General features: G+C 40.6%; 1 protein-coding gene across 3 annotated transcripts; it reads right to left on the reverse strand.

Moving 5' to 3' along the window:
* Positions 1-2,359: 2,359 nt before the first annotated feature.
* Positions 2,360-18,284, reverse strand: LOC104603009 (14-3-3-like protein). 3 transcript variants are annotated; one of them, XM_010266903.3, is made up of 5 exons: positions 18,103-18,284; positions 16,944-17,457; positions 16,716-16,838; positions 3,308-3,424; positions 2,360-2,765 (listed from the first exon to the last, which is right to left on the reverse strand). In XM_010266903.3, the coding sequence occupies exons 2-5, from the start codon at positions 17,427-17,429 to the stop codon at positions 2,703-2,705; spliced, it is 789 nt and encodes a 262-aa protein (XP_010265205.1). In that variant the 5' UTR covers positions 17,430-17,457; positions 18,103-18,284; the 3' UTR covers positions 2,360-2,702. The 3 variants fall into 3 exon arrangements, with proteins under 3 accessions (XP_010265205.1, XP_010265207.1, XP_010265206.1); XM_010266905.3 differs by having other exon boundaries at positions 18,110-18,245; XM_010266904.3 differs by having other exon boundaries at positions 18,061-18,241.
* Positions 18,285-19,825: the final 1,541 nt, after the last annotated feature.

Genomic DNA, 19,825 nt, shown 5'->3' on the forward strand with positions numbered 1-19,825 from the left:
GGTTCAGCAATGGCTTCTGGCGTGTTTGTATAATAAGTTGATTTCTGGTTAGAATTTCTAGATGTTTTGATAGACTCAAATCTTTGAATTACCGTGTGTCTAACTGATTTTAACTATGATCTTTGTTTATTCTCTAAAGACAGTGGCTTTTACCGACTGTGGTAAAGTTCTCTTAAAAAAAATCATCATAAAGTGAGGAGTTCAAATTAGCTCCCCACAACGTCCCACAGCACATCCCCGCAGTGTATTGAAAACATTTCCCGATAATGATATCATCATTTCTGATATTATCATTAAGAGATGTTTCCAATACATGATGGGGATGTGCTGTGGGACGTTGTAAGGGGCAATTTTGTCTAAGTGAGGCACCACCCAGGTAGGACCTGGGTCAATAAAACCCTCTCAAACTACATGCCTGCACCCTTTCAAAACTGTCAAATACATAATTCCAACAAAGGGTCTCTTTTTCTATTTTTTTTTCAGGAAAAAAAACACTTATAAATTATTTGCTGAAGTTAATGAAATAGCGTTATTATACGTCACCAATACAAGATAAATATTTTCACTCTGTGACATTCAAGTAGCGGTGTAAACGGATCGAATTCAAATCGAATTAGACAATATCTGAATTTGAATCCAATTAAATATTTGAATATCCGATTCGATTCGAATTAAATTAATTAATTATTTTAGATAATTAATAAATATATAAAATAAATATTTTATTGATATAAAGTGTATAAATACATAACTTAATTATTATAAATTATATAAAATATTTTATATAAGAATTAAATAATCGGTTGAATTCAGATATTTATTGAATCGAATCGAATCAGGTCATACCCAAATTTGAATTCGATTAACAATTCGGTAAGAATAGGATATCCGAATTCGACCAATTAGATATTCAAATTATCCGAATTTGATTCAATTATATCGAATATCGAATTCGAAATTGGATTTTCGAATATCATTGACACCCCTACATTCAAAGGAAGTCACTTACATAAAACACAGGATATTTTGGGACTACCTGTACGTTACCACATCTCTACCGATGTACATTACACCTGTGCATTGAGAATATCTCTTGTTATTCATGGGAGATGTTCTTAATACAGGGCAGTGGTGCTCCATGGATAGAGGTGTAGGAACATTTTATGATAGGGTGAAAGTAAACGGGATGGGCTCCCCACACAGTGCGCCCCACAATCCATTCCCCCGTAAGGCCGTGAAGGCATGAATTGTCATGGTTACCCCACTTCTTGTCATGTCTGATGGTCCCCCCACAATTGTCATGGGCCATGAGACACATTCTGTGGGGAGACCATCAGAACTCGTTATAAAGGCACATATGGCTCAACTATACCAACTTGTATTCAGTCCTAACTCCTAACAGGTGCACAGCCACTTGAAGATGTGTATTGGTATTGGGATTTGGGAGCATCTTTCTCGTTACAGAAATATTCCAAATACACAATAGCAAGTGACTGTAAGTATGGTGTGAACAAGGTTCTAAATATCGATACACCTGATACGTCGGTAGGGGCATATCGGGCAGTATCAGTCCTTTTAATTTTTTTAAACCAGTTCAGAAGGCTGATTTAAGGCTCCTCCACCCCCTGAACCGGTTAGAGCCCCGATATACCCTCTGTAAGGGCATATTGGGGTGCTCCCAATACAGGCCGATACATATCAATACTTTAAACCTTGATGTGATGATCTTGTAAAGACTGAACCCGACCTCAAACTATACTCGGCCTCTAACTCATGACTCGACTCCTTCTAACGGATTGGAAACTATACTCGGCCTCTGGCACTGCATCTGTCGGATGGTTCAAAGTATCATATTGTATTATACTATTATATGAGACAGTACAGCTTCTTATTAAGGCTATAGCTATCCTAATCTAATACCCCATCCTAATCTACCTATTTGTAAATTTGTCCAACTTAAAAACTTAAAAAATAAAAACAAAAAATTATCTATAGCTTAAAAATATTCCGGGGCATTTTTTTTTTAATTTTGAGAGGGAAAGTTGGTCAATAGGATTTAAATTCCCATTCACCCAGAAACTATGTTCATTTTTCAGATTTATGTGGGAACCAATGAAAGTTTATTTTCCTGAATATCACTACCCATCTCCCGTAAATTAACTTTATCATTTAGGGAAAAATTGCCAATACTTGAATGAAACAAAAATGCCCCTTTTAATAATAGAAATTTTATGGCTAAAATGATCATTACCTTATTTACATGAAAAATAAAAGAACATGGATAAATACACTTACCCAGGTAAGTGCTTTTACCTGAATAAGTGACTGAAAAGCAAAAGGGGCACCAAGAGTATCGACATTTTGATCAAAGAATATTCATAGCTTCATGCTACCGTAACAGGAAACGAGACCATCTCTTCGAAGAGTGAATACCAACAAACATTGAATCAACTAATGGAACAAAAGCTGAAAGCTAAAGCCAGATTTGTTGGTTCAAAATAATTAAGTACAGCCTATAATCCGCTGAGGTGTTCCAAGCACAAATACCAAGCCATCTAGATTCTTTTGGGTTCATTAAGAAACCTTGCTACAACAGACTGAATCACATCTATAATAAAAGCCTTAAGTGGCAAATACAAGGCCCCATCAGAATAGCCGAACCCAGTATTCATCTGCCATTGCCTCAAGTCAAGATGGATTCATCACTGTTGCCCCTCGCCTGATTCTCGTTTAGGGGCTTCTTTGATCTCATCTCCAGCGTCCTCCTGGAAGCAGAAAAACCAAACAAATTTAGCAAATGGAGAAGTTATGTTAGATTGTTAGTCTTCTTCCCTATATCTCTCCCATTCCAGCCGTTTAGAGACATGATTTACGATTAGGACAATCCACTGGGCATATCTCCAGTCCCCATCCAGATTAGCTCCACATTGACCACTTATTGGACCTTTACCCAAATATATTGGCTAAATGAAAATTTTCTGAGTTCCCATCTTTGGTTTTGACATAGCCAAGGAGTTGCTAGGCTAAAACTTCCCCATTAATATACAGAAGGGAGAGGGGAACAAGTCACTAAGCCCACCAACCTTTCTGCCACATGTAAAAGGGCAGCCCAGTGCATTGAGGCTCCTGCCAATGCGGTGTCTGGGGAGGGACAGATGTACGCAGCCTTTTATGACGTGTGAAAAATATGCCCACTTTTACAGGTAAGCTTTATATTAAAAATTAATACTTTCAACAACTAATATTAGTTTGAGAAGCACAATGAAAGGTGAACCATATATATATATAGAGAGAGAGAGGGAGAGACCGTAATATCAGAAGTCCACAATGTCAAGTTGTCCCGGAGAAGTTGCATGATCAATGTGCTGTCCTTGTACGATTCCTCACCTAAAGTGTCAAGCTCAGATATAGCCTCATCAAATGCCTGGCCACACAGAAATAACACTGTTGTTGTAAGAACAAAACTCATAAACGACAGAGGCAACTTTAAATCAACAAGATATATTTTTCGGTAAGGGTTGATAATGTGTACACACAGAACTGAAGCACAACCCAACTAGTAGCTTTCACAAACAAAGGCTGCAACTAGGATGGGCCCAACCCAAGGATCTAAACCATACAACTTTCATTTGAGCCAAATTCAATTCGTTTAATAAACAAAACAAACTATGTTAGTAGGCCCCAGACCCGCCTAGCCCAAACACGCCTAAAATTTGCAGGCTATGTTTGGACCCACAAGGTTAGGCTTCACCACAGGCTGGGACCAAGCCAGGCCCTGATGTCACCTTCAGGGTTGGACCTTGGTCCTAAGCCTGGCCCAGCCCACTGAAGTTGCAATCCTACACAAAACTGTTATATTATTGATTATATTAAGCTAGAAGCAATGTCTAACAATTGAAACAAGGGAAATGAGATCAATGCAACAGTTCTCCAAATGCATCTAACAAGTAAAAATGAGTCAAGTCATGATCTCTTGAGTCATATAAGGTTCTTGACTGCCTAGATCTATATGAAGACACATTCAAAGTAAGAACAGGAGCATACGGCATGTCCACAATATTTAGAATTTTAGAGCTGGAAGCATCCCCAGTCAAGCATAGAAAAGGGACATCTCATCCAGGCATCGATTTCATGTATTAATACTTGAAACAATAAACCTTCCTTACGCCCTTTTATTTCATAGAATACACCCTTATCTATCTACTCTTTTATCAATTGCCTCATAAAGGAACTAGACATGTACTAAGAATGGCAGATTGGTCCTAGAATGAAGAGATTGCTGTTTAGTAATTAAGTTTGTTAATACGGACAAATCAATCAGCAGACAGTACAAGAAATTTGTTAGTACTTGGTACTTTAGGCTCAGTTTTGTTGCAGTGTAAATTCACTTGCATTAGTGTAAATGCATGCGAGTGCAAATAGGCTCTGTAAAGTGTAAACTCTGATTTACTTTTGCTTCAGATTTGACTGTCTTGTTTGATTGTGGAAAGTGAAACAGGCAGTAAACTGATGTTGTCCCCACTTTATATTCAAGAGAATGGAGGTAGGGGGAGGGTTATTTGTTTAGGAGTGAGGTCGGAAGCTAGATGATGTGTTGGTCCACGCTTTATATGAGAGAGGATTGAGGTAGGTGCAAGGTGGTGCAAATTCTGCATTAGTTTTTGAGATGCAAAATTTGCATTGTCAACGAGTACAATTATGACAAGTACAAATTTCGTATCAGATGAGAATGAAAATCATTACCACGTAGTGCAAACAAATGCATGCAAAAATGAACTGGGTGCAAAATTTGTATCTGGTTCAGATTTGCATTGCAAACAAATGGAGCCTTGGTCTCAAAATTTGGTGCAGAACTGAGCAATTACTAGAGTCAATAGGATTTGGGAGGAGATTAGCTGAGTCTGTACTGGGTCTTAACCCAATGGCTGCCACACTTGTATGAAGATTAACCTTTTCTTTACTTTTTTTCTTGAGAAAAATTAACTGGTTTCATAAAAAAGAGAAAGAGGTACACAAGGAGGTGTACAGATACATAACAGGGGACAGACCCCTGAGAGTTATACAGGAGGAAATTTGTCACAATACAAGGACTCCAGATTGGCACCTAGTTTTGCTAAGCCATCTGCAGTAGCATTTAGCTCCCTTGGAATCCAGTACAGAGAAGAATTCATAAGAGCCAATAGATCTCTTGCCTATGTTAAGAAGTGACCAAGTCTCCACGGTCCAGCTTCCTGTTTTTTTTTTTTTTTGATAATTGAAATGATTTTATAAAACAGCAATAGACAATAGTACAAAGTCCTTAAGGAAAGGTACGAGTTGCAACCTCTCCGAGCTAGTTAAGTACAGATTTCCAAATTAATAACAACTTACATAGAAGCACAAAAAAGATCTTCCCTAGAAAAACCCTGTTTGGCTAAAGCATCAGCCAAAGAATTAGCAGACCTACTGACCCATTTTACCTCAACTCTCATATTGCTGGTTAACCACTTTACTTTTTTGATGAGATCTTTGTAGCCCCAAATGGTGGTATCCAAGTTTATGAGCAACCTGGTTACCACCTGAGAGTCCCCTTCAACTAGGAGATGCTCCACCCCAAGCTGGTTGGCGATTTGAATTCCTTGTACTGCAGCAAGGATTTCTGCCCTTGTGGAATCCCCCACTCCCATCGGTCCTGAGAATAGGAAAATTATGTTGCTGTCCTTATTTCTCAGGATACCCCCTATACCTGAAGGCCTGGGGTTGCCTTGGCTGCTTCCATCAAAGTTCAGCTTGATGACACTTTCCAACGGCGGAATCCATTCTGACAGAATTATATCCTTCTTTGTTGAAGTGTTAGCTATTACTAGCCAATTTCTCCACAAATCATCAAAGGAAAAGTCAACAAAGATATCCACAGTTTTCAGCCAATGGATTGCTCTTGTTAGGATACAATCCTTCATTTCATCTAACCCTCTTTCCTCCTCTAAGAAAATTCTTGCATTCCTTTCCTCCCAAAGAGTCCACAAAGTGTCTGCCCTGACACATTTCCACATGACCTTACCTCTTCTAGTGTGCCAAACAAAGACAGATGGGTTGAATAACAAGCTTAAATCAGAAGGCAAAGACCACCTACCTCCAAATAAACAAAGGCTCCACCTCCATATAGCTATAGCAAAGGAACAGGAGATCAGCAAATGGACACAGTCCTCATTCTCGGCCTTACACAAGGAACACCAATTTGGGGAAAGACAAAGTGAGGGTCTCTTTTTCTGTAAGTTTTCCAAAGTATTAATCTTCCCATAGAAGACTTCCCAGCAGAATACAACAATTTTTGGGGGAATAGGTCGCGCCCAGACTTCTTTGACAGGGAATCCTTGGGAAAAGGGGTTAGAACTAAGGGATTTTAGAAAAGAAGAGCAAGTAAAAGTACCTTTTGGAAGAGGAGTCCAAACCCTTTGATCAGAAGAAGTGGGGTCCAAGCAAACGGATTCTAGTAAATGAATTAGCTCAATAACACTATTCAACTCACCATCCCTTAACCCTCTACGAAATCCAAAGTCCCAGTTTAAAGATAAGGGGTTTAACGGGCTCGGGAGAAAAGTTGCAATTGGCTCATGTTTGTGAAGGGAAATGGAATAGAGCGAGGGGAAACAATCTTTGAGGGGTTGAGTACCCACCCAAATATCCTCCCATAACAGAATAGCATTACCAGAACAAGCACCATACCTGATGAATTTGAGGAAGCGAGGGAGAATACCATGTATAGCCTTCCAAGGTGTAGTGAGAGTAGCTCGGCGAGATATCCCGGAATCCCAACCATTTCCTGCACAACCATGAATGCTTGCCACCACCTCATGCCATACTCTCTCTCTCTCTCTCGGGGGCATCTCCATAGACACTTCCCTTGAAGGGCTACATTCTTCAGCACTAAGTTCCCTATCCCTAAACCCCCTTCTTCCTTTGGTTTGTTAACTATCTCCCATCTGATCAAGTGATCCTTTTTCACCTCTCCCGGTTCCCATAGAAAGTCCCTCATTCTCTTCTCCAGTTTCTTAGCCTCCCTTGGAGGAATCCTGAACACAGAAAGGAAGTACGTTGGAAGGTTGGCAAGTGTAGCCTTAATTAAAGTCAGCCTACCCCCTATTGAAATGTAATTCTTTTTCCAATCCGCCAAGCACTTATCAAATTTCTCCACAATAGGGGCCCAGAAACTACTTTCTTTAGGGTTGGCTCCTAAGGGTAGCCCTAAGTATGTCAAAGGCCAAGAAGAAATATTGCAACCTAAGCATTCTACAATGGATGCATTCTCCCTATTCTCCAAGTTTACTCCAGCCACACAACTTTTATCAAAATTTACCTTCAAGTTGGAGACCCTCTCAAAAGTACTTATTAAAATCTTAAGGTTCTCCACTTTGCTCAACTCATTCCCTTCACAGAAAATAACAATATCATCAACAAACTGAAGGTGAGTTACTGGAATGCCTCTGCTCCCTATTCTCCATCCCTTTATTTGGCCCTCCTCATCTGCTTTGGAGATCATCCTACTAAAGACATCAGCAACAAGTGTAAAGAGGAAAGGGGAGAGTGGATCCCCTTGTCTTAAGCCTCTATTGGCTGGAAAAAAAGTCCTTAATCACCCCATTCACCAACACTGAATAACGACAAGAGTTTAAGCATCCTCTTATCCAATTACACCATTTATCCCCAAATCCATGTCTTCTCGACATCTCCAGCAGGAAATTCCAATCCACTAAGTCATAGGCTTTCTCCAAGTCCAATTTGCAAACAAATCCTTTCCTGCCCGATCTCCTTATCTCTTCCACACTCTCGTTTGCAATAAGGATTTGATCTGTAATTTGTCTATCCTATATAAAGGCTCCTTGTGCTTGGCTAACGAGAGAGGGGAGAACTAATTTGATCCTCCTAGAGAGCACCTTTGCCAGAATCTTATAGATGCTTGTCACCAGGCTAATAGGTCGAAAATCTTTGGGGTGTCTGGCATCATTCTTTTTGGGAATTAAGGCTATAAAGGTTGCATTGATTCCAGGACTCACAAAATTTTTATCCTTAAATTCTCTAAATACTCCAACTAAGTCTTCTTTGATTATGTCCCAACAGTCCTGATAAAATGCCACTGTAAATCCGTCAGGACCCGATGCCTTAGCCCTATCCATAGAAAAAACAGCTTGTTTAATTTTCTCTTCCTCAATCATTCTTTTCAGCCATCCCTTATTTGTTTGGTTCAAAGTTGGCCAATTCTCCTCCCCTACTATTAACCGATTCTCTAAGGGTCTTTGAAAGATGGATTTGAAGTGATCCACAATCCTACTGGCAATCTCCTCTTGAGAGGTTATCTCCACACCATCAACCTTTGGTATCAAATTTTTCCTCCTTCTCCCATTAGCCACATCATGAAAAAATTTGGTATTCCCATCCCCTTCCTTGATCCACTTATGTCTGGATTTTTGTCTCCAAGAGATCTCCTCCCTCAACAAAGTCTCCTCTAACTCCTTTTTCAGTTTCCTCCTCATTTCTCTGTCTTGCTCATCCATCATCCCTTGGGATTCTTTTGCATCTAACTCCTCAATCTGAACCAATGATCTAGCTTTTACCTCCTCCACTCTTCCAAATTGAACCTTATTCCATTCTTTTATTTTGCCTCTCAACCTTTTTAATTTTTTGTGGAATCTAACCCCATCCCATTTCACTTCTCTCAACTCTTCACTCCACCATTCCTTAACCTTAGGCAAGAAGTCCGGGTGTGTCAGCCACATATTTTCAAACCTGAATGGTCTAGGTCCATTACCAAGAGGTTCTTGTCCTACTTCTATAGGGTAGTGATCTGAGGTTATCCTAGGTAGGGCCTTAGCCACCAAACCTCTCCAGTGGCTCTCCCAACCCTCATTAAATAGGAATCTGTCAAGCTTTGAGCAGATTGGGTTTGCTTGGAAGTTGGACCAAGTGTAGGTAGCCTGTAGTAGAGGAAGCTCCCGTAACTCACAGGAATTTATGAAGTCATTGAACTTCCTCATACTAGTTGTAATGGCCTGCCTAGGATTATTTGACTCATTTGTGAGTCTTATTGCATTAAAATCACCCCCCAAACACCAAAGACCTTCCCACAAACCTTGAATCCCATGAAGCTCCTCCCATAACTCATTCCTCTCTCTGTGATTATTTGGACCATACACATTTGTTAGCACCCAAGTAAATCCATCTTCCACCATTCTGAATTTTAGGGATACAGTGAAGTTTCCTATTAGCTCCTCTACTGGTTCTCTGAAGTCCTCCCTCCACAAAGTTACTATTCCCCCCGAGGCTCCCCACGACGGAGCTGAGCACCATCTTACCCCTCTTATTTTCCAAATCTCCCTGACCCACCTTCTATCCAATTCAGCTAATTTTGTCTCCTGCAACATCACAACATCGGGTCTTTCTCTTCTAAGTAGCTCCTTAATCGATCTCCTTTTTCTAGCACTACCCAAACCCCTTACATTCCAGCTTATTATCTTCATTACCTCTTAAGAATTTAGCCCTCCAGTAAAGTATTCCTTCATTTAGAACCCTTCTTTCTTTCCCCTCTACCACTGAACTCGATATCCCCTTCGATGTCCATTATTAGTCTCTCTACTTCAGACTGCTTCTTCTTTCTCCTACCCTTGTTTCCCACTGACTTCCTATTCTGCCCTTTATTTCCTAATTCCTGCCCCAATATATTGGTTCTTGCCTCTGATTCAGGGTTTTTTGGAGCCACCTCTATCATTTCCTCCTTCTGTTTATATTCCTCCAGCAGGGCACAAATCTGCTCCCAATCCATTCTAACTCCTCTTGTTTCCTTTCTAAGAACCCAACTCTCTTCTCTAATCGGACTCCATCATTATCAATGGCCACTTCCCTACTACCAGTTGGTTGGTCTGGTCGGGATTCCAGGACATCTGTTACAGACAGAGAACCCAAGTTAGTATCTAAAACCAAATGGACAGGCTTACCTGGAATTAGCATAGATGGTTGCATGTGGACCGACTGTTGGGTATCAATTCTTGGAGTCAGGACTAGGCCCTTCCCCTTTTCCGGACTCAGCTGTGGAAGCGGACTAGGTACAACCAATACTTCCTCACCCTCTACAGTCAAAAGAAGCTTCACTTCTCTTTCCCTTTGCATGAATCCTTAGGTAAGGCTCCAAGTTTGATTCCTGTCTCTCTGGCCTGATGTCCTGACTAGGCTGCACATATGGGATGGACTCGTTTATTGGCTGGGATGCACTCTGCCTTACCTCTTTCAGTGTTCCCAACTCCACCTGTCTTTTGTATAGCATACCCAGTTTGGGAAAGATCTGTTCTCCGCTGCTAAGGCTCACTCTTCTTTGCGTTTTGATAGTACTAGAATCTTGTGGATCCGTCTCCTCCTCTAGGAATATCAGTTCAGTGTTTAGGCTACCCTCTTCCAATATATCTCTTGGCTTTTGGAGGTCGATACTTCCCAAGCTAACGTTTCTTCAAAATCTGAAGCGGAATCAGCAAGTTCTTCATCGCCTGTCAATCTTTCCGAATCAGAGTCGAAGACCTCACTGCTCTTCACACTCCTGGGGTTACGGCGATCTTGTTCCTTATGCGGCAACTTCTTCGAGGGTCTCCACTGTAACGAGCTGGAGACCTTCGTTGAACTATCTTCTTCATCTAAGTAACCACTGTCTTCAACAAGGTCTAGATCCCGCTGTTTTATGCTTCTGCGATTCCGCCTATCTAGGGATAAATGGTTTACCTTCTTGGTCGGAATCCATTGTAGTGACGAAGTGGCCGAACCTGCAACTGGCACGCGGATATGAGAGGAGGAGCTAAAAGGAGAAGAAAATATATGGTTTTTACCATCTATTGGAGGCTCCCCCTTCCCAAACACGTGACTTAAGTGAGTCACGTGCCCTCTTTAAGTGAGACTTGATTTGGGCCGACTTAAGTTGAGGACACGGCCCACCCTTGGTTTCTTTAACAGGCCCAACAATTTTTTGAGGCCCATGCGTGCTTACTTGCATTGGCACGTGAGGCTTTACCACTTCACTCAGTGCCTGGGACACCCGGCTCAAGTTCACCCTTTTTTGGTTCAAACTGGTCTGAGACCTTTAATCTTCCTTCATAACTTGAATTTAAAACCTCCTTCTGGCCGCCTTTAACCATCTGAGCATAAGATTTACTGCACTCCCTTCTGATACACTCCACGTAGTTGACCACCCATCTGCCCCTTCTCTTTTAAAGTCTCTAGTTTTTGCTTACCCAAATCGGTGAAAGATTGATCGACCTTTGAGATTAACAATCTCCTTGTTCCACGTAGGGCCTCTTCTTCTACCTTCTCATCCCCTTCCCTGCAAGCCTCCCTCCACAGTGTAGCTTCTATGGAGGAGGCCAGCCAAACTGAGTAGAAGCAACCTTCCACATTTATCTCCACTTTTCTGGGTATGTCTTCTGGTTTCACTCTGTTCAATAGAAGAGCTGCTGATCGAAGGTCCCCCTCCCTAAAAGGCTCTGGCAAGATTATCACCACATAACAGTGCAATGGATGCGGCCACTTCCTGTTTCCACAAATGAAAGGGCAGACCAAGAACTCGTACCACCACCCCGTCCTCAGTGAAGAACTCTTTAGAGTTAGAAGAAAAGTTCCACTTAGAGATTGTAATCACACCATATTCAGATTGAAAACTTATAGCTGAGAGCTCTAACTTATCTTCAGTCAGATCAAGCACTGCTTTACTGTTCTCAAAAGGTGTTAGAATAAACATCCCTTTTAACTTCAGCTGTAATACGAGCAGGTCTGCAACTCTCCTCCAGTTGCTAACCGGATTTTTAACTTGAACCACATATTTATCTTCCCACTCTTCTCTCCTGGAATAGCCAACCAGCCTGTTCTGTCCAAAGGCTAGTAGCTCTTGGACCTGGTCTTCATCTTCAGTTGAAAGTTTGATGGTTTTTCCATTCTCCTTCAGTAGATCCAAACGCAAGGTTTCCAGGTGGTGGTTAAACTCTTCCAGTATTCCATTGATTTTCTTCCATCCAAGTCCCTGCCTACCTTCAGGAAAGCAGACTAGTTGCCTCCTTCCTTTCCCGAAATATTCAGAAAGAGCTAAGTAACCCCCTTTACTGTTTCTTCTGCATTCTACAACATACCTCTTCCCTTCTTGAGTTCTCAATTCCTTCCAGTTTCTTTGTTTACCTTTGAGGCATGCTTCATTCACATACTCCCTGAACCATTTAATCACTTCCATACCTTGCAACAGCATTGTGGCCTTCTTCCCTTCCCTAATCTTCAACCTTGCCCCTCCTTTGTTTTTCAGCTCTTCAAGCAGAAACTCCTTGGCTTCAAACTTCAGCATTCTCCTCCATCGTCCTGCAGCCACAAACCCGTCCATAGTCAAATCTTCTTTTCTCATCTTCCTGATGATACTTCTTTGTCAATCCATCTCTTGATCATCTTCGATCTAAAGCAGATGACATATCAACTTTGGCCAACTTACCAGTGTACTTCCTATTTAGGATACCGGTGTCCAGCTTCTTGTTGTCCTAACCATTTTATGGTGTTTGCTGAGTCGCCTTCGATGGAGAAGTTCTGAATACCCAGTTTGCTGACTAGGTGAATCCCTCCCTGTAAGGGCTGCTAATACCGGCCTTTGTAGAGTCAGCTAATCCAATTGACCCACTATAAACCCAACAAACGAGTCCATTTTCATCTCTTAGGATTCCCCCTAACCCTGGCAACTCCAGGGTTACCCAGGGCACTGCCATCAAAATTTAGAGTCCAAGTTCTTGCCCTTCTTGTTGAGGGGACTCTAGGGGTGTGAGGAGTGTATGGGGAGGAATGCAGAAAGTGGACCACATTCCTGTTGAGGTCATTAATATCAACTCCTTTGAACTCTTTTGAGCAGGAAGCCCACTGATTACAGTGATAAACAATGTGATTGAGCAGCTCACCTTTAGATTTTGCCTTATTTTCAAACAGACAATTGTTCCTTTCCTCCCAGATTCCCCAGAGTACTGCTTGAAGCACTATCAGCTAGTAAGCCTTCCCTCTCTTGCTCAGGCCTCTTCCATAACATTGAGAAATTCAATCCTGAAGGTGATTGGGAGCCACCCAACTATACCCAACTAGCTAAAGGAAGTAGTTCCAGATGTTTCTGGTTACCTGGCAGTGTATGAAGAGGTGATCAACTGTCTTACCCTCACAAAGACAGAGGATACAAACATGAGGGGAGATATAAAGCCTTCCAAGGTTCTTCTTCTAAAGTAACTTGCAAGTATTAACTCGATTCAGACACGCCTCCCATACGAAGAAACTCACTCTTGAGGGGACAAGCTTGCACCAGATTTTCTTGAAGGGGAAACCACAGTCTCGGTTTTCTGCTACCTAAGCTTCAAAAAAAGTCTTAGACGAGAACTCACCTCCTGGGTGTGGTTTCCAAATTCGGGAATCTTGGGAGTTTGGGGAAATGTAAACTTCTTTGAGGGAGAGGAGGTCAGCTAACTCGCTTATCTCCGGCTCCCTTAAGGGTCTTTTGAGGCACAAGTTAATGTTGCTTTCATTGAAGGAATAGGGGAGGCATTGAGAAATGGTTGCATCTTTGTTTAGGGTAAGGCTGTAAATCCTAGGATAGGAGTCTGCCAAGGTGGAATCACTCCATCCAGAATTTTATTCTATTTCCATTACCCACCCTAAATCTTGTGAAAGAAAAGAAGAGGTTATGAATGGAGGTGATACCTTTCCAAGGGGCTAAGGAAACTAGCCAGTTTGAGCGGAGATTGCAGTCTCAACCGTTGGCATTTAACCCATACTTGCTGGTGATGATAATTGCCCATAGGGAGTTCGATTCAATGGGGAATCTCCACAACCATTTTCCGAGTAGGGCATTATTCTTCTCTTTTATGTGTCCGATTCCCAACCCTCCAGCCTCTTTTGGCTTGCAAACCTAACTCCAATTTACTAGATGCCTTTTTCTATCATTTCCACCTTCCCATAGGGAGTCTCTTTGGAGCTTCTCGAACTGTGATCTGATTTTGGTTGGGATCTGAAATACTGAAAGGAAATAAACAGGCATGTTTGCAAGAGAAGCCTTTATAAGGGTAAGTCTGCCTCCTTTTGAGAGATAGCAACATTTCCAAGTAGCTAATTTCTTTTCACATTTTTCCACCACTAGCTCCCAAAAGTTTGGACTTTTTGGATTCCCACCAAGGGGCAATCCCAAATAAGAAAGGGGAAAGTTTTCCACTCGGCAATTCAGTGTTTCCTTGAAACTTCCTAGAAGAGAATCTTCAATTTGGTTTATAGTTGCTAGGCTGCTCTTTGAGTAATTAACCATCAACCCGGAGACTAATTCAAAGCATTAAAGCACTCTTCATACTTCCGATGTTCTCCAAATCTGCTTCTAGGAACAGAATGACATCATCTGCAAATAGGAGGTGGGAGACAACCCAACCAAGTTGCAGTACTTTCCTGACAATCTAAGCTCTAGTGTAATTATGCACATAGTACAAGAAATTTCCCCTACAAATATTAACGCCATACCAATTCCCAAAGCTGTAGAGCCTCAAGGTACCTTTCATTGAGTTGATTTCAAAAGTATGTTATGCATGGAGATGGAGCCCAATTACAAAAGCCCTTTCTTCCAATTTCATCTCCTTTGGTGATTACAAACTACTTTTCAGACATTAGGAGAGAGATCATACATTACCATAATAAACAATAGCCTTAGGAGTCACAGGGGATATAATCATACAACTTAAAAAAATCATATTCGATCACAAATAATCAGATAATGTACTCCACTTGTCAGTATTATAACTTATGGCCTCCTATAGACCAACATATTATTGTTTTATGCCTCACTCTAGTATTTTGGTCTTCTCTGAAATCAAGGATACTTCTTTTTGTGGTAGGGGGTACCATTAGTAGACTGTGCCATGGAGTATTTCCCTAGGATTTTCTAGCTCCTATGATTGTTGTAGTAGTAAACCATCAAAGTAGTAAGATCATTAGATCATCTTTGTCATAGTAAGATCAGGTATCAAGAGAAGTATGCTACTTAGAAAAAGAGCATAGCATTTTTTGAAGTCCTCAGTTCCTTTATTTGATCTTTATTAGACCCTTAAAAATTGATATGTGACTTGCAAGAAGCTTATGAGTGTGAACATGAAATATGTAAGTTCCACAACATGTAATTTTGCTTTCAAGGTGGAAGTCTCTCATCATTCTTATCCTCAACCAATGCCAAAATTTAACAGATCTAGATTAATTCCTACTGGTACCAGCAAACATCCAAATGCTAATATTCTATCTCATAACCTACGATATTAGCAAGCATTTGCAACTCCTCCCCTTCAACAGTAATTCCATAAAAAATCTGTTTTGTGTAGATTGACTTCAATGAAATTCTTTCCCAGCAAAAAGGAAAAGACAAACACTGGGGATGAAACTTTCAACTCTCAACCCCCCCCCCCAAAACCATGACAAAATTTAGACCTTTAACTAAACTAAAAAGCCTATTAAAGGTATCACGTATCAGGGAGAATCAGCACCTTGCAAAAAGTTTTTGGCTTCAAAATGAAAAATATTCATAAATTTTGGAAATCCAAGCATGTAAGCGCTCCAATATATTCCAAGACTGCAATCCTTATCCACATCATCTCCAAGTCCCTGATCTATTTTACCAACCCAAAGTTAAAAGCCTTTATCAAACATGAAGTGATCTAGAAGTTTTCAATCAACATTATCAATATTTATCATAGGCCGTACCCATGTATTCTTTCATCCCCAACATGGAATCCCCTCCTTGGAGGAGACTGTACAACCTTTGACAATTAGAATATCATCATTGATTTTTTCTATTTTGTACAAGAACTGCCTGGCAAGGGAAGACCAATAGAACCTTTTTTTTTCTTTTTTTTTTTCTTATTGATAAACAAAAACAGTATGGCTACAGTGAAATCCCTCTTCAAGAGCTGAATCAAGAAGCATATAATGCCAATCGTTACAGAAGTTGGAGAATTTGAATCCTCAGGTTCTGCTAAGATGGATGACCATTAAGATATGAACCTCCATATTTTTCCAAAAACCTTGTACGCAGGGCTGTAAGCAGCAGTGATTTGGGATATGCATCCAAGTAATGAAATTCCTCACACATGAAATAGACCTCATGCACCTCAGTTGCATCAGCGCCTCTGGCATATGCCTCAGGGCGTTTTGGGGGTGCCTCGCCTGTAGACATGCCTCCAGGTGTATGACTCCCACAAGTAATGTCAATATAAATTCACTCATATGAGGTTTTTAGTTGAACATGTCTCATTCAACCAAACTAGTATCATAAATATGGGTGTAGCAACTATTGCATTCATTAACAGATGCACAGAAATTACAGTAGTACACTAATACAGTACTATATTGAAAGCAGTTTGTTTCCATGGAACCAGCACGAGTCACCATAATCTAAGCACAGCTTGAAGTAAAGCTAGAATGCTTCCCAAGTAGTGACAGAGAACAGAAGTAACAATGCATTAATTTGACGATGTTAAACAAGCAACAGACAAGCAAGCAATCACAAGGAGAAAAAAGGCAAATGGTTCAAAGTTCCACATATGCTGTGAGTCTGACAGAAAATCTGAAGCAGTTTCTTCTCATTATGCATGAAACATAACAATAAAAATAACAGTTCCAATGTACTCGAACCAAAAGAAAAAGAAAAGGCATCTTATGTGATATACCTGCTTTGCAAGAGTGCAAGCCCGGTCTGGTGAGTTCAGGATTTCATAATAGAAAACTGAGAAGTTGAGTGCAAGCCCAAGTCTAATTGGGTGAGTGGGAGCTAATTCAGCCAGAGCAATGTCCTACATAAAAAGAAATCACCAAATAAATTAAGGACTGCTATATTGGACAAGACAAATAGATATAGAGAGAATTGGGATAACAATAGATCACTGTGAAACATCCACCTGAGCAGACTTGTAAGCCAACAATGTACTCTCAGCAGCTTCCTTCCTCTCAGCACCAGTCTTGAATTCAGCCAGGTACCTGTGGTAATCTCCTTTCATCTTAAGATAGAACACCTTGGATTCTGCAGCTGTTGATGAAGGGATGAGATGTGACTCGAGCAAGCGTAGAATGCCGTCACAGATCTTGCTAAGCTCAGATTCAATCTTCCCCCTGTATTCTTTAATAGCTGCCACATGATCTTCATTTCCCCTACTCTCTTCCTTCTGCTCAATGGAGGAGATAATTCGCCAAGAGGCCCTTCTGGCTCCAATCACATTTTTATAAGCTACAGAAAGAAGATTCCTTTCCTCAACAGTAAGCTCCTCAGAATCCACAATCTTGACGACGGTCTCCATGAACTCCACCATTTCTTCGTATCGTTCAGCTTGCTCGGCCAATTTGGCCATGTAGACACTTTCCTCCCTAGACGATTCAGCCGGAGACATCTTTGTTACGCTAAGCTAATACCTGATCCTGCAAAGTAAGTAGCAATAGCCCCAATGTTAATACAATTTCCAGACCTCAAAAGTCCTGGTAAAACAGAGTGTAGAGTTTCCAAAACAGCATTTATCAGCCATTAAGACAAGTATCAAGTTATTATTACATCTCAGTACAAGATTAATGACAGCGCAAATAATGATAAATGAAGTAAAAAAGATTATATTTTTTTTTCTTTAGGATTTAATGATTTAAGACTAGATCTCATGTGGACTGTGACAGCAAAGCTACTACTATTTACGGTACATTCACTGTACCAATTAAAATCAATTGAAACAAGATTTAATTACAAGGAAACCATGTCCAGATCCAGAGGAAGAAACATAAAAGCAGAGAACTTGAAGCAAAACCATATAAGCAACTGCCGAACTCTTATCAGATCCCAAACCATAACCAACCAAAAAAATTTATGATTAGCACCACCACCACGTAGGAATAGAAATCAAAGGAAAAAAAAAAAAAAAACTTGAAAACCCATTCATTCATTTATTCAGCAATAAAGAACGAGAGGAGATCTGTAAAGAGAAAATAAATGAAGCAAAACGCTAGAGATCTAACCCTATTAAGTTCAAAAATTACTTGTTAAAAAGGGGATTGTGAGATTCAAGAGCACGAAGGTACCTGCTACCTCTGAAAATTTGAAAGAATGAAGAAGAAAGTTGGTTTCTCCCTGACTCCCTCTCTCTCTCTCTCTCCCCCTCTTTCTATTTCTCTGTCTTCTCTGAAAGCCGAAGACGAAGGAAAAACAACGCAAAGAATAGGGGAGAGGCGATGAGGTGCCACGCCCTTGAAATGCTCGCCCACATCCAATCAACAAGCCAGTTATAGTCAGACACGTGGTCGATTTAGGGAGATTCTGTGTGATCTTCGGCCCAAAAAGCGCCAGGTCGGCACAGACCGTCAAACTTAGCTATCGATGCACCGGTGGCGACTATAATTCCAACGAAATTACGATTATTTCCTTGGGGCGACGAATGGGAGAAAAGGGATCAATTTTTCCATGGAGCTCCATATTCTGCACCCACACCTATTCTGCTTATAGGAACAGACGCTCTATCCAGTGCTTAGGAGCCCGCACCAATTCTTTCACAGAGCTACAGCCTACAGGCGCCCGCTTTTCGCACCCGCACCGATTGTGGTTGTAACTTTTGTCTTGAAAAGATGAAGGTATTTGCCAATAAATAAAACAATCACAGGAGTATTCTTTCCCGGTATTTCATGTGCCCGACATACTGGATACCATATGGATGTTACCATATTGATTAGGGTTCGACTATGATATGGAAAAATATGATATCGAAAAAACAATTGGCCAATAAATTAGAATTATAAACGTAATAGCCAATTAGGTGTTATGAAAAGATAAAGGTATTTGCTAATAAATAAAACAATCAAAGGAGTATTCTTTCCCGGTATTTCATGTGCCTGACATACTAGATACCATATGAATTTTACCATATTGATTAAGGTTCGACTATGATATGGAAAAAATATGATATCAAAAAAATAATTGGCCAATAAATTAGAATTATAAACGTAATAGCTAGGTGTTATTTATCAAAATTCATGGATGGGTTTTGATTGTTCAAAACTCTTTCTATATCATAGGTCCGTAAAATTATATTAGGGTCTTGGGAGGGGTAGATTAGATGACCTAAATAAGGGTGGCACGTTAAGCAGGAGATCAACTTTTATCAAGGCAAATCTATGCCCATACCATTCTAACAACCTTTTGTAACCTTGCATTGAGAATATCTCCCCATAAAATAAAGTACACAAGAACGGAGATATTCTCAATGCAAGGCAATAAAAACTGCACGAATGGGCTTTGCTTGGACTGAAGCTGGACTCGTTAAGCAGATTGGTTCAGATTGGACTTTTGTCAAAATTCAAATAGTCTATCCTAAAGTCCAAACCCATAACAATGTAAAATATCAATTCAGGTAGGGGCGGTGCCAAGGGGACCCAGAGGAGCCATGCCCCCCCTATGGTTCAAAAACTCCACACTGAAAAACAGCTTTCCATGTAAATTTTCTCCTCTCTCCACTCTCCATCTCAATAGTTGCCCCCCCTACGGGCCCATTCATACTTCATTTAAGTTTTGGCCCCCCTTATAACAATTTATTGGCTCCGCCCCTGAATTCAGGCTAATAGAAGTTGAACCTCTAAGCCTAACCTTTGTTAATCACCTAATTATCTACATGGTCATTTGGCATTCCTTCAAATAAGAGGCATAGGATCCTAATTTTGAAATAAATCCCCATTTCCAACCCCGATTCTCATTAGGGATAAAAGTTACCCTCTATCCTTAATTGTCAATGGAGACAGTTCCCTTTGGGAAATC

The sequence above is a fragment of the Nelumbo nucifera genome, chromosome 4, assembly GCF_055504915.1.
Source record: "Nelumbo nucifera cultivar China Antique chromosome 4, China Antique-T2T, whole genome shotgun sequence".
In the NCBI taxonomy this organism is placed as follows: Eukaryota; Viridiplantae; Streptophyta; class Magnoliopsida; order Proteales; family Nelumbonaceae; genus Nelumbo; species Nelumbo nucifera.